Raw genomic sequence first — 20,119 nt, forward strand, 5'->3', positions numbered from 1 at the left:
AGCCTGCATGTGGGAAAACACACAGAGAGGTGTGTTGATCCTATAGGACAGGGGTCTTCAACGTTTTCACGCCAGGGACCCCCCAAACTGATGGGGAGATGGAGCAGGGACCCCCTACCCCGTAGGGTGGGGGAGCTACAACATATATTCTATAATTATGTATAAAATTGTGTTTCATATGTATAAACATACCATGTTATTGTGCATTCAATACTAAGCTATTAAAAATAATAGACAGATTAATATATTCATGTTTTTATTTTAAACATACAAGGTACAGAGTAGGGTGGCCGTGCCACTGCCATTTATAAACATACCTTATTAACTGAGAACCAATGTCAATACTATCAACACATATAACGTTTGATTCTGTGATGAAAAATAAGAAAACCGCCAAACAAAAGGTATTTATTAAATCTAGTATATAATTAAATATAGACCCCTTAACAGACGACGTCACACTGATAAGAACCAGTATGCGTGCAAACAGTATGCGCTCAATGAAACCCATTCTGTCAGGTCTCGCTATAGGACGCGCCTCACTAGCCAACACACAAGAGGGGGTTGGGGTGCGCTGAAACCAGCGCACCCCAAAACAACAGGTTGGGAATTGATTGCGTGAAACAATCACCTGTGAATCCAGTCTCAATGTTGTTTTCACAGAATCAAAATGTTACCTTTTTTTTGGGCGGAGGTGGGGTTCCTCAGAAGTTCAACTTTGAGAAACACTTGTGGAGTTCACAGACTTAAACACTGGGGGAGTTCACAGACTGAAACACTGGGGGAGTTCACAGACTGAATTAAATCAGTAGTGTAAAATAAAAGAAGACATTTTCTCTGCAAAGCAAACAAATTTGCAAACATATATTTTTTAAATAGTTAGGGCCGCAAATCTGCATGGGGAACTATACATTACTTGCGGGAGAAATTCCAGAGCTGGCTGCAGCAAATTCTAAAATAATCGTATTCTATTAACCTTTAGATTTTTTTGGTTGTTTTTGATCTTTTTTCCTTTACTTTGTGTTCTTCCTGTGTGAGATGGATCGCGAGGTCCTCTCCGTGCTTCAACAGGTACTTGCTGTGGTTGTAGTCGACAGACCAAAGGGGGGGCAGGTGGCAGGGCTTCATGGTGGTGAGGAAATGTTGTCTCCATCGACGCTCCAGCTCCATCAGGCCTCGCAGGCCAGTCGCTGCGTTGGTACGCACCACCTTCAGCCCATGGGACACATAGGCCTCGTTGAACATCCTGCTCTCAAGGTCTGAAGCCGTCCGCAGCATCTCTGGACTAAGCGGCGCCTCACTCTGCACACCTTCTGCCTCCGACACAAAATCTCTATAAAAGCCTCTAACGACAGCCTCCAGCTCCTCGCGTACGTTCTCTGGCAGCCTGTCCCTGGCAGTGAGAAGGGCCCCAGCAGCACGCGCCACCGGTCCGCGCCACCGGTCCGTGCCACGCACTGTGGTGCCGCACTCATCAGCCAGCTGCTGCCTGAGCATGCGGTCATGGACGTTGGAGGCGACATGGTGGGCGGTGCACAGCAGCAAGATGTTTTCGTGCTTCATCTCTTTGGGGAAATGACACCTGTACTCATGTGGCACAATGCTTTTCCTATTGTGCGAATCAGCCTTGCCACATACAACGCAGATATTCTCCTTGACTGTGCGATCGTAATAATCCCTTCCCGAGGGTTCAAACAGCAACCGTACTGTGAAAGGGTCTTTACTCAGGAGCTCTCCTATTCCTTGGGACAGGTACCACGTGGCTTTCCTTTTGCTACAGTTACACAGGTGCTCGTTATCTGGGGCAAGAAGGGAGCAGTTGTCATACAGAGGAGATTTCATGGGAGGATAGCATACACCCAGTGGCTTTCTCTTGTTTTTACGAGGGTCTGGGATTTGCTGATCTCCAGATCTCTGTCTCCTCTCTCCATCTGCGATTATCTCCTCTCCGTCTAAAACCATCCGGTGTCTGAAGGGCACATCCATCAGGCCCCGGCAGCGGGCAGCCAGCCCAGAGTAGGTTCTCCCAGTAGTTGTTGGGGAGCTGGCTTCAGGATGAAGGCCCAGGAGATGGAAGAACAGGGCGATGGAGACCTGGGCATCTCTGGCTGCGTATGTCATCTGCTCCAGGGTCAGCTGGTCAGCCTCCCAGTCACTGCATCGCAACCTCAGGGATTTGTCCAGAGACACATTCAACACATCTGCAGCCAGCGACTGCAGACTAAGGCCATTATTCCATGTAACTTGCCCCTGCCTTAAGGCAAGGTAGCGCAGGTCGACCGTGCACCCCAAAGACATGCCGTAGTCCCGGGTCAGACGCTTCCCGTCTTCGTAGCAGCCCACGCCAACCTTCAGGATATGGGGGTCGCGGAGCACTTCAATCAGGCTGAGTGGGAAGGACTGCTGGCCACCACGAAAGGACACCAGCCTCACCAGTACACAAAGCCCCGAGTAGGTCGCAATCTGCAGCAGGGAGACTGCAGAGATTCTGTCATTTACTGAAACCCATTCACAATCAAGGCCGAGGACTGGGAAGAGTGATAGTTCCTTTTGCAGCAAGGGCCACAGATGTTCCCACTGTTCTTCAGAGCTCACCATCACTGGCTTCACCCCCAGCAGCTGCTCAGGAGACGGCAGCCGAACAGAAGGGGACAGTTGTGCAGTTGCAGTCTGACAATTAACAGCTTCAATCTCCTTTTCAATGCAATGTAGTGTTTGCGTAGGCTGACACTCCAAGGCCATAACTTCTTTTTTGATAGGACTTGATGGAGACACAGGTTGAACTACTTTTGTGCAGACTGACACTCCACACAATAAACTCCTTCTTTGAAAGGACACAACACAAGTTGAGCTACCTCCTGAACGGCTCCTAGCATTGTCGTTAGACTGGTGGTTAGGGATCCTCGTGGTGTCATCACAGCTTTTAGTGGTATTCATCTTCTTGAGCAGGATGGAAAATTGCAAACCGTTTTCCTAGTCAATGGGTTCCTTTGTAATTCTGGTTCTTTGGTGTTTCACGGCTGCAGCACAGTACCGATCTCACACACATGCACGTTATAGTGTCTGTCTGTGGTTTGTTGATGGATGAGTCAGAATGACGTCAGAGGTCCGGCCGTCACCGGTCCCGTCCTGCAGGTGTCTTCTCTGCTTGCTTATGGAGCTGAAGGCAGGTCAGAGAGCTGGCTATTGTACCCTGAGGAGGAAAACACACACACACACACACACACACACACACACACACACAGTTTATGAGTACACTGTTTTTCCTACATTATACATGTATAAACATTATTATTATTGGGACCGCTGCCGTTTGTGAGGACAGTACAGACAAAACAAACACAAGCACTATAATGAACTAGTTAACAGTTAATTTAGGCATAAAGGGACAAGGACTGACAGATACAGATATCTCCATATATGGGCATAAAAGGGACAGGAACTGACATATACAGATATCTCCACATATGGGCATAAAAGGGACAAGAACGGACAGATACTGAGATCTCCATATATGGGCGTCTCTGTCACATGGGCAGTGTGCCTCTGAGGTCACACTGACTGGGGAGGGGGCCTGGGAGATGGATGGGTTATTGCTCAAAGTCTAATTATAATTAGGCTACAATGTCCTGATATGGAAGAATATTTCAAAATAAGGTTGTTAAGTGGACAATCAAAATGTGTTAGAATTGTTTTATTTGCATGTGGTGTCATGATTAAAATGAATGTTCATATTACGCCACACTGACTATCAAGAAAATAAAAACATGCCACTTCATGTCAGAAAGGTTGCCGACCCCTGCCATATACTCATGTCATCAGAAAACTCTGTATATGGGCACAAAAGGAACACCGTCATACAGAAATCTCAAAATATGTGCATAAATAAAACATTGCATAACTGGGTGGGGCATGCATTTGTTATTTTCTTAGGGTCATGAGTGCTACCACAATACCACTTAAAAATGTCAACATAACCCTGTTTATAGCTTTTGATAATTAAGATAATAAAAGCTTTGACAATAGAATTAGCAAATATAGAGGAAGCAAACCCTGTAACTGCCATGCTTCCAGAAGTATTGAACCACTTATGCATTACTCCTACAACTTGTATCACATACCATTACAAATCCATAGGCGTTAATATGGAGTTGGTTACACTTAGGTTCTTTAACATTGGCCTTGATCTTGAGAACAGCTCTCTTCTGTGTGTCTGTGGGATTTGTAGCCAATTCAACCAGAAGAGCATTTGTTGAGTCAGACAACCATGTTAAACAAGAGAGCCTGGTTCACAATCTCCTTTGTTTTTCATCCCAAAGTTGTTTGCTTGAATGAAATAATAGTGGCTACTTGAAATGGTCAAAATGTGAGGATAAAACAACCTCTGACTTGTTTCTGGCTGCGTTTGCCCACTGCCAGTGATTTTCGTTTTTCCTAACTGGTCACATAATCCATGTATGATCGATCACCAGACGGTTTCTAATGTTACCCCGCTAATAAATGCAAGAGGGACCAATATGTAGGGTACACAAAAAGCAATTATTTTATTATTACAAGTTTTTTTTTTTTTTTAATGGAACTTGTATTTATTTGCTAAAATGTTTAAAATGTTAAGAGTGATGAAACTAGCAGGAAAGACTGGTACAAAACAAATCAAAATAACAAAACAAATAAGGAAGGGAAAGGAACAGCGGTCCTATACAGGTGCCACTTGTTCCACATGGATCTACAACCAACGACAAAGGCAGACATAGTTTACTAAATGGATATGGCACAAAGCACATAGCATGTAATATAATGTCACAGGTAATACAATAGGCAAACCAATACAAGGATTACCTTACCAGATAGCTCTTAATAAGTTTACACACAGGACGCCTCTCAATGGTTCAACCAGCAGCACAAGCCCCCCTGTCTCCACCTGTAGCTGTTATAACAATGACATCATACATGTAGGTTAAACACAATGTTATACAAAATCATATAAAACTACAGAAAATATATATATAAACCCTTGTTCACCTTTGCACATACATAATATTCACATTTATTCAGTTTAAATGCCTACTTTACTGAAGAGGCCACACCCATGCTATGCAACAAAAATGTGGAGTGCCTTACCAAAAGGAGTAAAGGAGTGTAAAACCCTACTCACTTTCAAAACTGCCCTAAAAAAACACACCCCTTCAGGAGGCTGCAATTCCAAACTGGCCCCTGTCAAAGTCTTAACCTAATCCTTTGAAAATAGCTGATCTATAAGCTCACACCTATATAAGCTGCTATGCTATATAAGCATTGCGAATTGTACTTCCATGTCTTTTCTAAATAAAGTATTCAATCAATCAAACCCCAAACACTACTGGACAGACACGACAACAGCACCAAAAGTGGCACAGACCTGACAATATAAAAACATTTCTCATTGTAGACCATTCAAAACATTACAACAGTAAAAGCAAGGATACCATTACAAAACAAGCAAACAGGCTTACCGATTACCAGGCAGCTGCACCCAAACACTCCCTCTCACAACACACTACCGGTGTGGTGTGAGGACCCACAGTTTAGTGATCTGCTACCTGCCTGTTCAGAAAGGCCTTAAATTCCTGTGTCACTTATGACATCACATCTCAGATCTCTCTCTCTCTCTCACACACACACACACACACACACACACACACACACACACACACACACACACACACACACACACACACACACACACACACACACACACACACACACACACACACACACACACACACACACACACACACACACACACACACACACACACACACACACAATATTCAATTGTATTCCTCATTTGACTGCATTACACCCATTTCACCAGCAGATGTCAATCACGTTGCATTTAACTCTACAGTGATCATTTCCGTGATATAAATGGGAAAGAACAATATGATTTCACAAGCCTTGAGTAAGAAAAGACTATTCCCCGTAATTCACTTTATTGGGAACAGTTAAAAGCCCCAAAACACATGAATCACGTTTCCATTGTAAAAAAAATAACTATTACAAACTGTACAATGTATGTAGGACAACCGACTTAACACAGGCACACAGAAGGAGTGAGCCATATGTAGGAACAGTCTAATCAGGGGATTATATATTTATCTAAATTAAATTCATATTTAAGTGAAGCCTAGCCATGAAAGCTATCTGTAATTTAGAATATTGATCCGGCCACCACTGACACCTACATGAAATATTTCAATTAATGCCATATTTCATTCAAAATGACTGCTGTGAAAGGGGTCTGCCTGCTATGTACTAAATACTAAGTTTGGCCTGTTTGATTGTTTTGAATTAAAATGTATGAAGTGAAATAATGCTGCCATCATCTCCATCTTCCTTTTGACTCTGTATTAGGTTTGACTGTAGGCTATGCATGTGCAATAGATTACTGAGTAAATTGACATCCAGCCAACATTAATAATCTGTGAACTCTGGCATAAAGATAAATTGAGTCGGGAGCTCACAAATACGTGAACAGAAGCTATTCAAATACACCACAGTTCAATAGCTTTATGAACACTCATCTGTAATGTATACAATGTAAGTATACAGCATTTAATTAACGTGAGAGTTGCTACAGTACTCGAGTCTATTAATGTATAGCCAGTTTGTCAAGCAAGGCCTTTTTCTAATGCACTTGTAATCCAAATAATTAGTTTGTATTTATATTAAATGTGGATCAACCCTTTCTTGATAATATGGGTGGTCCTTAAAAGGACCTTTGTGTTTAGAGCAGACTAGAACAGTTTACTTGGAGCTGGTGTACTTGGTCACAGCCTTGGTGCCCTCAGACACGGCGTGCTTGGCCAGCTCACCGGGGAGCAGCAGGCGGACGGCGGTCTGAATCTCCCTGGACGTGATAGTGCGGCGCTTGTTGTAGTTAGCCAGTTTGGAGGCTTCACCGGCGATGCGCTCAAAGATGTCGTTGACAAAGGAGTTCATGATGCCCATGGCCTTGGAGGAGATACCGGTGTCAGGATGGACCTGCTTCATCACCTTGTAGATGTAGATGGCATAACTCTCCTTCCTGGACTTTCGGCGCTTCTTACCGCCCTTGGTGGCGGTCTTAGTGACGGCTTTCTTGGAGCCCTTCTTAGGCGCTGGCTTGGCGGGTTCAGGCATGGTTCTTTCTACGAGGGTTGTAGTGAAGAAGTGTGATAATATGGGCGTCGCACCCGTATTTATACCAGGCCAATGCAAATGAAGTGTGCTACTCCCAGCACATGATTGGTGCCACTGCCTATGTGACCCACAGAGGGAGGTGTCTTACACTGTCTTTGTCTCTGCATAATGTTTTACCGCCTGCAGCTATTTGTCCCGCTAAAATATAGACCAGGGATAAAGTAGGCTATAATAAACATTTAGGGTAAATTCATGTTTTAATAGGAATTAATAGTTATATTCCACGCTCCAATTTCAATCCAGACACCAGTTGTAACTTGTAACACACTTTCTATCGATACATAATTTATACAGTATAATCTGAAATATTGGAGTATTTCCAGTTTTAAGTACTTTTGCTTCTACTCCACTACATCTCAGAGGCAAATATTGTACTTCTACTCCACTACAATTATTCGAAAACTTTAGTTACCAGTTACTTTGCAGATATAAATGATTACATTATAAAACATACATTAACCTTCAGCCCTATTTTTTATACCTAAGCTATTTGAAAATAGCCGCTCTACAAGCTTGGCATCGCAACACGTTGTGAGCTTGTAGATCTGCTATTTTCAAACAGTTTTTGTACTTTTACTTTTGGTACTTTTAAGTACATTTTAATACCAATACCTTTAGTATTTTAACAATCAACAATTGCATTTCATCATGTTCATTATAGCTGGGATGGGATTGGGATTCAAACACAAAAGTGGGTGTGAATTTAATCTGCATTCAACTGTTATAGTCCTAAAAAATAACAAATAAAGTCACTCTCTAGACTAGACAATATAGAAAAATGCTGGACTAATGGACCTTGGTTTCCCCATCTTAACTCCTTATCTTGATATAAAGCATCTTATAACGATTACATTCCTGTTGTTAATTATCAGCCTGGAATTTATTGCGTAGCTTGCTGGAAGATTTTCACAAGTTCAATGTGCAAAGTGAGTTGTACACCCTGAACGTTTACTGTCTTGATAGTCAGAAGGGAGATTGTGTCAAGACCATGTCCATGCATCACGGTACTGCAACTGTATTCGAGGCAAACTACTACATGTTTATAAAAAAGGTTTAGCTACCTTAAATTGCTCATAATTCAATAATGGAATAAACTCTGTAAAGACAGTGTGGGCGGCTCTTAAAAGAGCCTTTGGGTTGTTGGTAGATCAAGTCAGCATTATTAACCTCCGAAGCCGTACAGAGTGCGTCCCTGTCTCTTCAGAGCATAGACAACATCCATGGCGGTCACGGTCTTTCTCTTGGCGTGCTCGGTGTAGGTGACGGCGTCACGGATCACGTTCTCCAGGAAAACCTTGAGGACACCGCGGGTCTCCTCGTAGATCAGACCGGAGATACGCTTCACGCCGCCACGGCGAGCCAGACGGCGGATAGCGGGCTTTGTGATTCCCTGGATGTTATCACGAAGCACTTTGCGATGGCGCTTGGCGCCTCCTTTTCCAAGTCCCTTTCCTCCCTTTCTTTTTTTTTTTTTTTTTTTCCCTTGCTTTTTAATATACTTTATTGTAATTTATACAGTTTACAAAGTATGCAGGATTACAAAATATCGTATTAAACATTTCAATACATGATAATATACATTAATAAATATTTCAATACAAAAATATAGTGGATTTTTTTTTTCTCTCTTTTTTTCTCACAATGTCAGTAGGTGCCATGGCTTCAGTCTTTTTTCTCTGGAGTCAATTGCCCTTTGTCTTTTCAGTTCAGTTGTGATCTGCCTAAAGACCACATCTCCAGAGATAGGCTCCTGGTGCAACACCATGGCACACCTGGTTTTCCACAATTTGATGATAACAGTGCAAATAATAGTCCAGTAAAAGTCCTGTTCTAAGGCAGACACTTTTTCCTCAAAAACCCCATACATGGCAGCAATGTAATTTATCTTAATTTTAAAACCAATTTGTGGCATTTTCCCCCACACAAATCTAGATCTCGGGCAGTCTACCAGCAGGTGCTCTATAGACTCATCTGCACCACAGTTTAGTATTGGGCATTTAACGGTTTTAACGAAGCAGCTCCACTTGACTACTGCTCGTACTGCTAGTCTCCTCACAGAGACCAGCCACATGACGTCTCTCTTATTCTCGGAGATATTTTTACTACTAATATTTTTTAAACACACCCGCTTTTGACTTTCATCAAGATATTTGTAGGGAAAAATGCCACCATATAAATCATCACATATCATACCATATATACATTTACTTGACATTTCAACCCAGTCAATATTTAAGTGTGCAGAGTTTGCCAACAGATCACCATACATAATTTTAAAATAAGGCTCTGAGCTCCTTGCCCGGCCCTTCTTTTTGGTCCAGCTCAGTGCCTCCCCTATCCATATAGCCCTTCGTTTAAAACCAGATGCTATGTGCTTACAAAAGGAAATTTTTAGTTTAAGTCCCAAATCCACAGCACCAAGGCCTCCATATGTTTTACTCTTATATAATAGGTTTCTTTTTGTAACTTCTCTAGTGGTTCCCCATATGAAATTAACAATTGTTTTATTTATTTTTTTCAGTGTCTGGTCCTTAGGAGGAAAAATAGTTGCCAAAAATAGCAGTTTTGCCAAAACATATGTTTTTATAATTATTATCTTTGTTCCATAACAACATGCCTTATTTTCCCATTTTTCTAATTCATCCTTTGTTTCTTTATCTTTACAATCCCAGTTCTTTTCATAACTGGAGTTATTACAAAACTGAACCCCCAGAACTGTCATAGTTTCTGTGTCCTTTATATTTAAATGTGGCTTTGTCTCACTCCTCCCAAACCAGACACCTTCTGTTTTGTCGTGGTTTAATTTGGAACCTGAAACCTCTTCATATAGTGCTAAGTGCTCATTTATAATATTCAACTCTTTATTATTTTTAATTATGATGGTGATGTCGTCGGCATAGGCCAAAACAACAACCCGCTCTCCACCACTAGTTTTTACACCTGCAAGCCTATTATCATTTTTGATCTTATATAATAGAGGGTTTATAGCTAAAATGTAAAGTGCAGCGGACAAGGGGCACCCTTGTTTCACCCCCCTCTTAATTTCAAAGCTCTCTGTTAAAACACCGTTAACATTTACTTGAACTGTGGACTGGGCGTACAACAATTTAATCAGGTTAATAAAATCCTGTTTAAAACCATATACCTTCAACACCTCCCACAAGTACTCTCTGGATATAAAATCGAAAGCCTTTTTTTGGTCTAAACTTATGATGAAAAACTCCTCCTTTATACACCCACTTGTTATATCCCTTAATATACCAACATTATCCCACATCAACCTTCCCTTAATAGCACATGTCTGTTCTTTTTCAATAAGTTCTTCTAGATCATTATTTAATCGATTAACTATTATTTTTGCTAGTATTTTATAATCTACGTTCATTAATGTAATATGTCTCCAATTATCTAAGTTATAGGATGACCCTTTTTTATATATAAGTGATATGATGCCATGATAAAAGGATGAGTGCATTCTGCCCTCCTTGATTCCATCATTGTACACTGAGGTTAGCAAATCAACTAAATCGTTTGTGCAGGAGAGATAAAGCTCATTAGGCAGGCCATCAGGACCTGGGGATTTGCCCTTAATCAATTGGACCACTGCGTCCCTCACCTCTTGTCTGGTGATTTCCCCACCCGTAGAATTACGGCCAACCTCCCCAATGTGAATCGAATCAAGGAAGGCATGCAGCTTCACTTCATTAATGTTGACCTTCTGGTACATTTTTTCACACAGGTTTCTAACAGTTTCTCTTTTCATTTTCTCATCCTCTATCATGACACCATCTTCATTTAAAATTGCACTGACATGTTTGCTTTGGAGTTTCTTCTTATGAAAAAGTATAAGACACTGAGCATTGCTAGAGGCATCTGTGTCACCCATGCCTGCCTGTAGGCGGAGGCCCTGGGAGACATCATTTAATTTGGCCAATTCAGATTCCATTTCAGTTAGTTTATCATTATCCTCATCAGTCTTATTTGCCTTAGTTTTTAGATTTATATAATCAGCCATTAATCTACTGTATATTTCATTAAGCTCTTGATTCAATATTTTACATTTATATTTAAAGTAATATCTAAGCCTATCTTTAATAATTTCCCATAAATCAACATATGATTTAGTTAAGACGTTTAAGCCTTTGGCAATTACCACTTCCTTTTTTAACTCTATAAGGACATCATTATTATTTAAACAGTTCACATTTAATTTCCAAAAGCCCTTCTTTTCTGTCTTGCCAAACCTCAAAAGAACTACTACTGCTAGGTGATCTGAATTGACCAAAACACGTGTCTTATAGTATATAGGGATAATATCATCATTTACATATATACGATCTATCCTCGTCTTGACATTTCTGTCAAAGCGAGTATAGCCGACCTCATTTGGATGCAACATCCTAAAAACATCACTCACACCACAAAATTCGCTCATTGTTTTAAGTGCGATACCTTCTCTATTGCGAACACGGGCATTCAAGTGTTGAGCAGAAATCCTATCATTATCATCAGTATATGCATTAAAATCTCCACATAGTATAGTATAATAACCAACTGTTAGCAATTCATATAATTTCTTAAACATTCGTACTTTCGTAGCTGCATCCGGAGGAGTATACACATTTATAATTCTCATTTTTAAGTTTTGATAAAAACAGTCTACTAATAAAATTCTCCCTGGAATAATTTCTCTTGCCCTTATAATTTCAGCTTTACTCTTAAAAAATATGCCTATGCCATCAGCCTTATCTGTACCAATAGACATAATCGAAGTGCCTTTTTCCCATTTTAACGTTACATCTACTATGTCCTCCCGAGCAGTTAGTCGCAATTCTTGTGCGCATATAATATCATAAATAGTGTTGTGCAGTATGTCCATCTTAATCTTTCTATTTTCCATCGACTTGATACCTCTCACGTTACAAGTGATGATAGAGAGTGTAGACATGTTGATATTAGGTTAGTGTCATTCAGTTTCTTTTATATTTTTTGTCAACTTCATTCGCCAGAGGCGACGTGAGTCGCTTCTGTTTGACACTCACATGTGTAGCTCTCGTCGTGTCTTCCTCAGCTGTAGCGGCGAGAGTGAGCTCCCCTCCACTAAAAGCCATCTCACTGCTTCTCGAGTTGCCACTACTCAGCTCATCGCTTGCCGAATCATACTCGGACTCATCGCCTCGCTCTTCCTGCTGTTGCTCGCCGGTCTCCCCCTCATCCTCCACGCCTGAGGATTCAGACCAGGACGGCAGCAGCTCGTTGACAGCCCTCTCTAGTTGTCTGACAGCCTCCTCCGTCTCCTCCGCTGCTGCGATCTCCGGATGACAGGGACGCTGTTGTCTCCCCACAGCAGCCTCTCTGGCTCTTTCTGCAACCACTTTCATGTTGGCTGCGGCGAAACTGCCGTTCCCTCGTCCTCTTCCTCTGCTAGGCGCGGCTTGTTGTTTTACGACCGCTGCCATCTCACCAGTCACCTGCCGCTGGTTCGCCTCCGTTGTTGTCTCCTCCTCCTCCGCACAAACCGGGCCTGCCTCCTCCCCCGGTACCTCGTCTCTCGGGATCGCCAGTAGTGCAGGCTCCGTCTGCACGGTGCGGCTCTGCCCACTGTCAGCCGACAGTGGGGTGCTGGCGTCGGCCGGTGGCGGCGGTCTGGTGCGCCCCAGTAGACCGACGAAGCGGATCTGCTGCTCCTCGGCTCGCTCTTTCCTCTCTGCTCGTGCCTTGTTGCTGTAGGACTGAGGGCACTGGAAAAACGAGTGCCCCCTCTCTCCACACAGGCTGCATTCAGCGTCATTAGAACACTCCTTGGCTTTATGGCCCAAAGTCCCACATCTCCAGCACTTCACCTGCGTGCATTCACGGACCTGGTGCTCCGTGCTGTTGCACACAAAACACCGCGTCTGCTGCCCAGGATAATAGATCCGCCCGTTGTATGGGCCCAGGGAAATAGAGCTTGGCAGTGTCATACGTTGGTTGTTTGCATCGTGCTTGAGCTCAACTTTGTACTTCCGTACTCCATACCAGATCCCAAACTGGTCGACTGGCTTGTATGGCTGCTCTCTGACACAACAGTACCGTTTTAGGTACAGCTCCACATCGTGGTCCGAGACCCGGCCGGTCCAGAACTTCACCACGACGTTCACTGTCCCTATATTAACCGAGGATTCAATGGACCAGTCCATCCATGTATTCTGCAGTTTGTCAACATCGTATTGTTCCAGGAAGCGACGGAGTGTCGACTCCTGATAGAAACACAGTTCGAACTCACATCGGTTTGGCAAGGCAATAAATGAATAAATGTCCTTTGCACAGACTAAGTTTGACTTGAATAATAGTTCTTTACCGACATACTCCTTTGTCGGGAGCTCGGCCTCACCCGTATACTTTAGCCTTGCCCAGTTATTGGCAAACTGGGAGCCAAAAGAAGATGCCATAGCTACCTCGAGATTAGCCTCATTAGCCTCGACCAAACATTTCTTGCAGCTAAAGTAACGGCTGAAGACCGCAGACACCACAGGTGCCCACGGCCTTATTTACTGACAAAGTTCAGAACTAGAAAATTCCTCCCTTTCCTCGGCCTGACATTTTTATGCTATAGTGAGTACAGAAATAAGTAATAATAATCTTCAAGCCTCGTCAATATATTTGTGTTCTGAGGACGTATAGGAAGACAGGCAGCCTGCTCTGCACTGGGCGTTGCCTAAAAAGTAGCAGCCCTACCCCCTTTATTCTGTGTTCTGCATGACAATGACCTCTCCAACGGTTATAACATGGTTATGAAGCTGAGACTTGGTGGAAGCATTTAACTATTCCCACTTTTAACCGGCACTATGTATTCCATGTCTTGTTTAACAATACCGTATTGTAAATCATCTATCTATCTATCTATCTATCTATCTATCTATCTATCTATCTATCTATCTATCTATCTATCTATCTATCTATCTATCTATCTATCTATCTATCTATCTACACTGCTATTTTAAAACAATGGTGAAAATGAAATCCACATTGACTGTATACAAAAGTTACATCTGATCATTATATGTTCATATAACATCATATGTTACTGTTTAAACTTTGGTGCTGCTATTCTTGTCTCTCTTATATTTAGAACATTTATTTCAATGGGACAAACATGGATAATCTATCCTAGATGAGCTCTAGGAATATTTCAAATGCATCACCTGGGGCTGAAATGACTAAAATAGGCTACCTAATGAGACATTAAATCAATAAGCCATTTAGAAAGACCAACTTAAAACAGGGGGTCCCCAGATGGCAGTTAAGTGACAATTTAAGGGCTATTAAGACCTGTTAAATACCTAATAAAAAATGCATTTCTGCAACAAAAGTAATCAACAAACTATACTATAAAAACTGGTCAAACATTGGTCAAAATAGCCGATCCACAAGCTCACAACGCCTCGCATTGTGAATAACTTACAGTGTCATCTGATAAAACTAAAGTAAACAAAATATGTATGTATCTGTATGAAAACAGTGGGACTGCCATAGCAAATATGTCCATCCCCATGGCAAGATCAATTAGGCCTACTTTATACAGTAGCTAGGGGACAGAACTGTTCAGTAAATATATCACAGTGAACTGTTGCTGCAAGTTACTTACTTTGAGAGAGAGAGAGAGGGGGGGGAGGGGGCTTGAGAGAGAGAGGGGGGCAGTTTGTTCTACTGTTGCAGACAATGTCCATCTCTGGTCATTGTAATATGCAAAGGCAAAAGGCAGTGAATCAGGCAAAACAGCAAGGACATTAATAAGTTTAACAACACGGAGATTTTTAAAAAAATCAACCAAAAGCAAGAGTGAAGAAATAGGAATGCATCATAATAACCGTTAGCAGATTACCCTTTGTACCGTCTGTCTGTGTCCCTATAATGCCTATGCAGATGTCGTAACCCCGTTATAACTCAATTGAGCATGTTAAGACTCTTTGAAAACACACACCTATGGTCCTGGTTTATTTTTTATAAAATATATACTTCTTTAATTGACAAAACAGAAAGGTGGCGCTCTCACGCAACGCATTAGGATAGCAGTTACCAGGGGAAATAATGGTCTTTAGAGGGGATCTATATTCAATCATTAGTTTTATTTTGTGTTTACCAAGGGCTACACAGATGGAGGGGAGACCCGTCACTGATAGCTCATATAGCCCAGTATGGGAATTGTCTTTTAATAATGGTAAACACCAATGCCCTTTAAAATATTAGTAAATTATACTTGTGTTTATAGTTTCACTGTCATAACTTCAGCCATAACGTTATGGCTGATATGAATATAATGGTTTTAATAAATGTAAATCTTTTATAGAAATAAGTGGGTGGCTCTTAAAAGAGCCGTTTTGGGGGTTGTCACAGAGTAGTTTAAGCACGTTCTCCACGGATACGACGGGCCAGCTGGATGTCTTTGGGCATGATGGTCACCCTCTTGGCTCTGAGGCGCCGTCGTTCTCTGATTGGTCTCTGGTCAGGAACCTCCTTCTCTGGGAGTAACCGTTCACACCACTAGTAGTGATTGGAGGGGAACTCAAACACACTCACCCCGCGCTCTCATTCATATGTATGATTGGTGGGGCGCTCACAGACAGTACTGAGTTGAAGATATAAAATGCTTCGTGTCACTGTTCTCTAGCACATTTCTCCGCAGTTTAACTAGAAATAAATCTACAAAATGTCAGGAAGAGGGAAAACCGGTGGAAAGTCCAGGGCTAAGGCCAAGACCCGCTCATCCCGTGCCGGGCTCCAGTTCCCCGTGGGTCGTGTCCACAGGCTGCTGCGTAAAGGCAACTATGCCCAGCGTGTCGGTGCCGGCGCCCCGGTCTATCTGGCGGCTGTTCTCGAGTACCTGACCGCTGAGATCCTGGAGCTGGCTGGAAACGCTGCCCGTGACAACAAGAAGTCTCGCATCATCCCCCGTCATCTCCAGCTGGCCGTCCGCAACGACGAGGAGCTCAACAGGCTGCTGGGTGGAGTGACCATCGCTCAGGGCGGTGTGCTGCCCAACATCCAGGCTGTTCTGCTCCCCAAGAAGACCGAGAAAGCTGGCAAGAAATAAATCTTATTCGACATAACAAACCCCACAAAGGCTCTTTTAAGAGCCACCCACTTTCTATATAAAGAGTTCCTCCTCATTAACCCTTTTTCTCCTGTACACGCTCATTTTAATTGATTTTTATTCTTTGTCGTGTGTCTTACAATTATAGCGTTTCCAGTAAAGTAAGTAATGTCTATTCTGCCAGCTTATGGCAAATATAGTTGTTTGGTTCATTTTTTTTAATTGTAAGCATCAATGCATAACGTCAAACCCCATGTTTTATCTATTTTAAGAAAATATTTAAAAATAGACACTTGCTGTCCACTACATTGTTCTAAGTCAAACCTGGTTACATCAAGGTCTATTTTGAATGAAGGACAATCAGCCGAAATCAAGACAAACAATGGGACAAAATGCAAAAAAAGAACCCTCATGGGGGTTAAAGTAGGCTACTCAAATTACATTTTAGTACAAGCCTAGTATGGTATGTATGGTATATCCATTTTCAACATTGATCATTTTTAGGTATTCTTATTTTACCATTACGATGGAAAATACATGTTTTAAAGGCAAGACATTTCGTACAAAAAACGCTTTTGTTATCAGTTTCGGGGGGGGGGGGGGGTGCATAGCAGTAAATGGGCAGAAGTAGCCAAATAGCTATCGAGCCTCCACCATTGGCCCACAAGTCAGTCAAGTATCCATTGCATTTCTGATAAATAGCCCAAGTAGTGCAAACTAAAATATATGGATATGCTCCTTCTTGATAATATGGGTGGTCCTTAAAAGGACCGTTGTGTTTAGAGCAGACGATGTCGTTTACTTGGCGCTGGTGTACTTGGTCACAGCCTTGGTGCCCTCAGACACGGCGTGCTTGGCCAGCTCACCGGGGAGCAGCAGGCGGACGGCGGTCTGAATCTCCCTGGACGTGATAGTGCGGCGCTTGTTGTAGTTAGCCAGTTTGGAGGCTTCACCGGCGATGCGCTCAAAGATGTCGTTGACAAAGGAGTTCATGATGCCCATGGCCTTAGAGGAGATACCGGTGTCAGGATGGACCTGCTTCATCACCTTGTAGATGTAGATGGCGTAACTCTCCTTCCTGGACTTTCTGCGCTTCTTACCGCCCTTGGTGGCGGTCTTCGTGACGGCTTTCTTGGAGCCCTTCTTAGGCGCTGGCTTGGCGGGTTCAGGCATGGTTCTTTCTACGAGAGATGTAGTTTAGAAGTGATTGCTTGCGGGCGTCGCACCAGTACTTATACCAGACCAATGCAAATGAAGTGTGCGACTCCCAGCACATGATTGGTGCCACTGCCTATGTGACCCACAGAGGGAGGTGTCTTACACTGTCTCTGTTTCTGCATAATGTTTTACCGCCTACTAGGGATAAAGTATAATAAACATTTAGGGTAAATCTATATTTAAATTGGAATTAATAGTTCTGTTCCACGCTCCAATTTCAATCCAGTTGTAACATACTTTTCTATCGATGCATAATTTATACAGTATAATCTAGTCAATCCACTAACTGCAGACTATTGCTTGCTACTAATCCGAGATGATACTTCTATCTGATATAAATGTACACATCCCGTATGGTCTAGCGGTTAGGATTCCTAGTTTTCACCCAGGCGGCCTCGGTTCGACTCCCACTATGGGAACTTATTCCAAACTGAATCAGGGAGCATGACATGGTGCTGGCAAGTGAATGTGAATTTCATCTGCGTTCAAAAAAACAAGTATAATAGCCTACCACGGTCAAATAAAGTCACTCTCTGCACTAGACAATATAGAAAATGCTGGACCAGTGGACATTGGTTTCCCTATCTTAACTCCTTATCTTAATCTTGACAAGCTTTTATAAAGCTTCTTATAACAATTAAATTCGTGTCATATTACTTATCTTCCTGGAATCTATCGTATAGCTTGCTATCAATGTGCAGAGAGTTGTACACCCTCAGTTTTGACTGTCTATAATCTGTTATAAAATAATAAGTGGCATGTTACATCATGGCCACTGCAGTGTACTTTTCCTTGACCCAACCCTGTCCCCCACTGGCGACTCTTTGAATAGCTTACATATAAACGAAAACAGACAGGTTTCTTGGCTGTTTTTAAGCGTTTATATTCCGACTCACCCCATTATAACTAACCCTAACGGTTAGAATGTTATGTTGGAATTATGAGCGGACCCCTACAATATGCCTGTATGGCATTTTATCCAATTTACAAAATGACCATTCCAAGTGTGAGGATGCACTACGAGGTTGTAGCTTACACGTTGGGAGATTGTATTGAGACCTGTTCACTGACCAGAAATCTTTTATACGAGGCAAACTGCAACCTATCTGCCCAAGTATGTATAACTTTATGTTGCTCATAATAATGGAAATAACTCTATTTAAGAAAATGTGGGTGGCTCTTAAAAGAGCCTTTGTGTTGTTGGTAGATCAAGTCAGCATTATTAACCTCCGAAGCCGTACAGAGTGCGTCCCTGTCTCTTCAGAGCATAGACAACATCCATGGCGGTCACGGTCTTTCTCTTGGCGTGCTCGGTGTAGGTGACGGCGTCACGGATCACGTTCTCCAGGAAAACCTTGAGGACACCGCGGGTCTCCTCGTAGATCAGACCGGAGATACGCTTCACGCCGCCACGGCGAGCCAGACGGCGGATAGCGGGCTTTGTGATTCCCTGGATGTTATCACGAAGCACTTTACGATGGCGCTTGGCGCCTCCTTTTCCAAGACCTTTGCCTCCCTTACCTCGGCCTGACATTTTCGCTTTAGTGGAATATACTGATGTGAATGACTCTTCAGCTCAATGATTTGTCTATTTATCTGTGTTCTGAGGACGTAGATGAGGACAGGCAGACCTCGCTGTGCGGGCGGTGCCAAAAGCTCTATCCCCGCCCCCATGCCAGTCTGACACCCATTCACTCTGCACGAGGCAACTTCACTGTGAATTTGTAACAGTATTCAACCTTACAAATCATTAAGAGGGTTACAAAGTGTCTGATGCCAATATAACGGCCTGGCCCATGTATGAAAACATATCCATGCAATTTTGTTTACACTTCAAAAGGTAAAAAGACAAAATCCAGCCCAAATAAATGAAAGATATGTATTTTAATTAAAAAAAAATCACAATACATAGAAGGCCAAGAAAAAAACAGGCCAGATACATGGATGAAAAAACAACACCTCTGAGAAAATGAATAGGGCACAATGGCAGAATTAAAATGAATCACAATACATAGAAAATATTACTTGTAATAATATTTATAGGACAACATGGCAATATTAATGATATGCATAATGCATTATACTGTTTGCGAGATGCTTAAATCAAAGAGCAATATTTGCCGAAAATAGCTGATCTACAAGCTCAGAATGTGCTGCACAGCTCCTCGCTCTGAGCTTGTAGATCGGCTATTATCAGCAAAGTAATGTAGAGCGAAAAAAGAGCAGACCAAGTACAGACTTAAAGGTCCAGCTTTTTTTACTAAGTTTTTGTGTCCTCTCCCTCTGCTGTAGCTCCTAATCGAAGGGACTGCCTGTCACTCACAGCCTTTTAAAAACCTGCTTAAGCTCTGTTCTACTTGACTCTGATGAAGATGCACTTGACATCCAAACGTCTGTCACCTGTACACTTAACACCTGGTCAATAAAGACATTTGACGGTCTGAGCTTCTCCAGTGATTTATTCCTCTCATCTGCTGCTGTAACTGTTTAATACACAGAGGCAGCCTCCTTCTTCTGGATCATTATTATTATTATTATTATTATGATGTTATATTGTATTGCTGTGCTGGCAGAACATGTCCCTCCAACATTTCACTGATTGTACCA

At 42.4% G+C, this 20,119-nt stretch overlaps 5 protein-coding genes across 5 annotated transcripts; 1 reads left to right on the forward strand and 4 right to left on the reverse strand.

The window, feature by feature from the left end:
- Positions 1 to 978: 978 nt before the first annotated feature.
- LOC308099349 (exonuclease 3'-5' domain-containing protein 2-like) lies at positions 979 to 2,742 on the reverse strand (the record flags this gene model as incomplete). The annotated part of the gene is made up of 1 exon (XM_080448093.1): positions 979 to 2,742. One exon carries the CDS (start codon positions 2,740 to 2,742, stop codon positions 979 to 981), a length of 1,764 nt encoding a protein of 587 aa, XP_080304219.1.
- A 4,044-nt stretch (positions 2,743 to 6,786) lies between these two features.
- On the reverse strand, positions 6,787 to 7,161 carry LOC308099273 (histone H2B-like; the record flags this gene model as incomplete). Its single annotated transcript, XM_080447964.1, has 1 exon — positions 6,787 to 7,161. One exon carries the CDS (start codon positions 7,159 to 7,161, stop codon positions 6,787 to 6,789), a length of 375 nt encoding a protein of 124 aa, XP_080304090.1.
- An 8,749-nt stretch (positions 7,162 to 15,910) lies between these two features.
- Positions 15,911 to 16,294, forward strand: LOC308098519 (histone H2A-like; the record flags this gene model as incomplete). The annotated part of the gene is made up of 1 exon (XM_080446910.1): positions 15,911 to 16,294. The coding sequence occupies one exon, from the start codon at positions 15,911 to 15,913 to the stop codon at positions 16,292 to 16,294; it is 384 nt and encodes a 127-aa protein (XP_080303036.1).
- A 798-nt stretch (positions 16,295 to 17,092) lies between these two features.
- On the reverse strand, positions 17,093 to 17,467 carry LOC308099032 (histone H2B-like; the record flags this gene model as incomplete). Its single annotated transcript, XM_080447568.1, has 1 exon — positions 17,093 to 17,467. The coding sequence occupies one exon, from the start codon at positions 17,465 to 17,467 to the stop codon at positions 17,093 to 17,095; it is 375 nt and encodes a 124-aa protein (XP_080303694.1).
- A 1,267-nt stretch (positions 17,468 to 18,734) lies between these two features.
- Positions 18,735 to 19,046, reverse strand: LOC308098054 (histone H4; the record flags this gene model as incomplete). The annotated part of the gene is made up of 1 exon (XM_080446274.1): positions 18,735 to 19,046. The coding sequence occupies one exon, from the start codon at positions 19,044 to 19,046 to the stop codon at positions 18,735 to 18,737; it is 312 nt and encodes a 103-aa protein (XP_080302400.1).
- Positions 19,047 to 20,119: the final 1,073 nt, after the last annotated feature.

Source organism: Gymnoscopelus braueri (assembly GCF_963280865.1).
Source record: "Gymnoscopelus braueri genome assembly, chromosome: 13".
In the NCBI taxonomy this organism is placed as follows: domain Eukaryota; kingdom Metazoa; phylum Chordata; class Actinopteri; order Myctophiformes; family Myctophidae; genus Gymnoscopelus; species Gymnoscopelus braueri.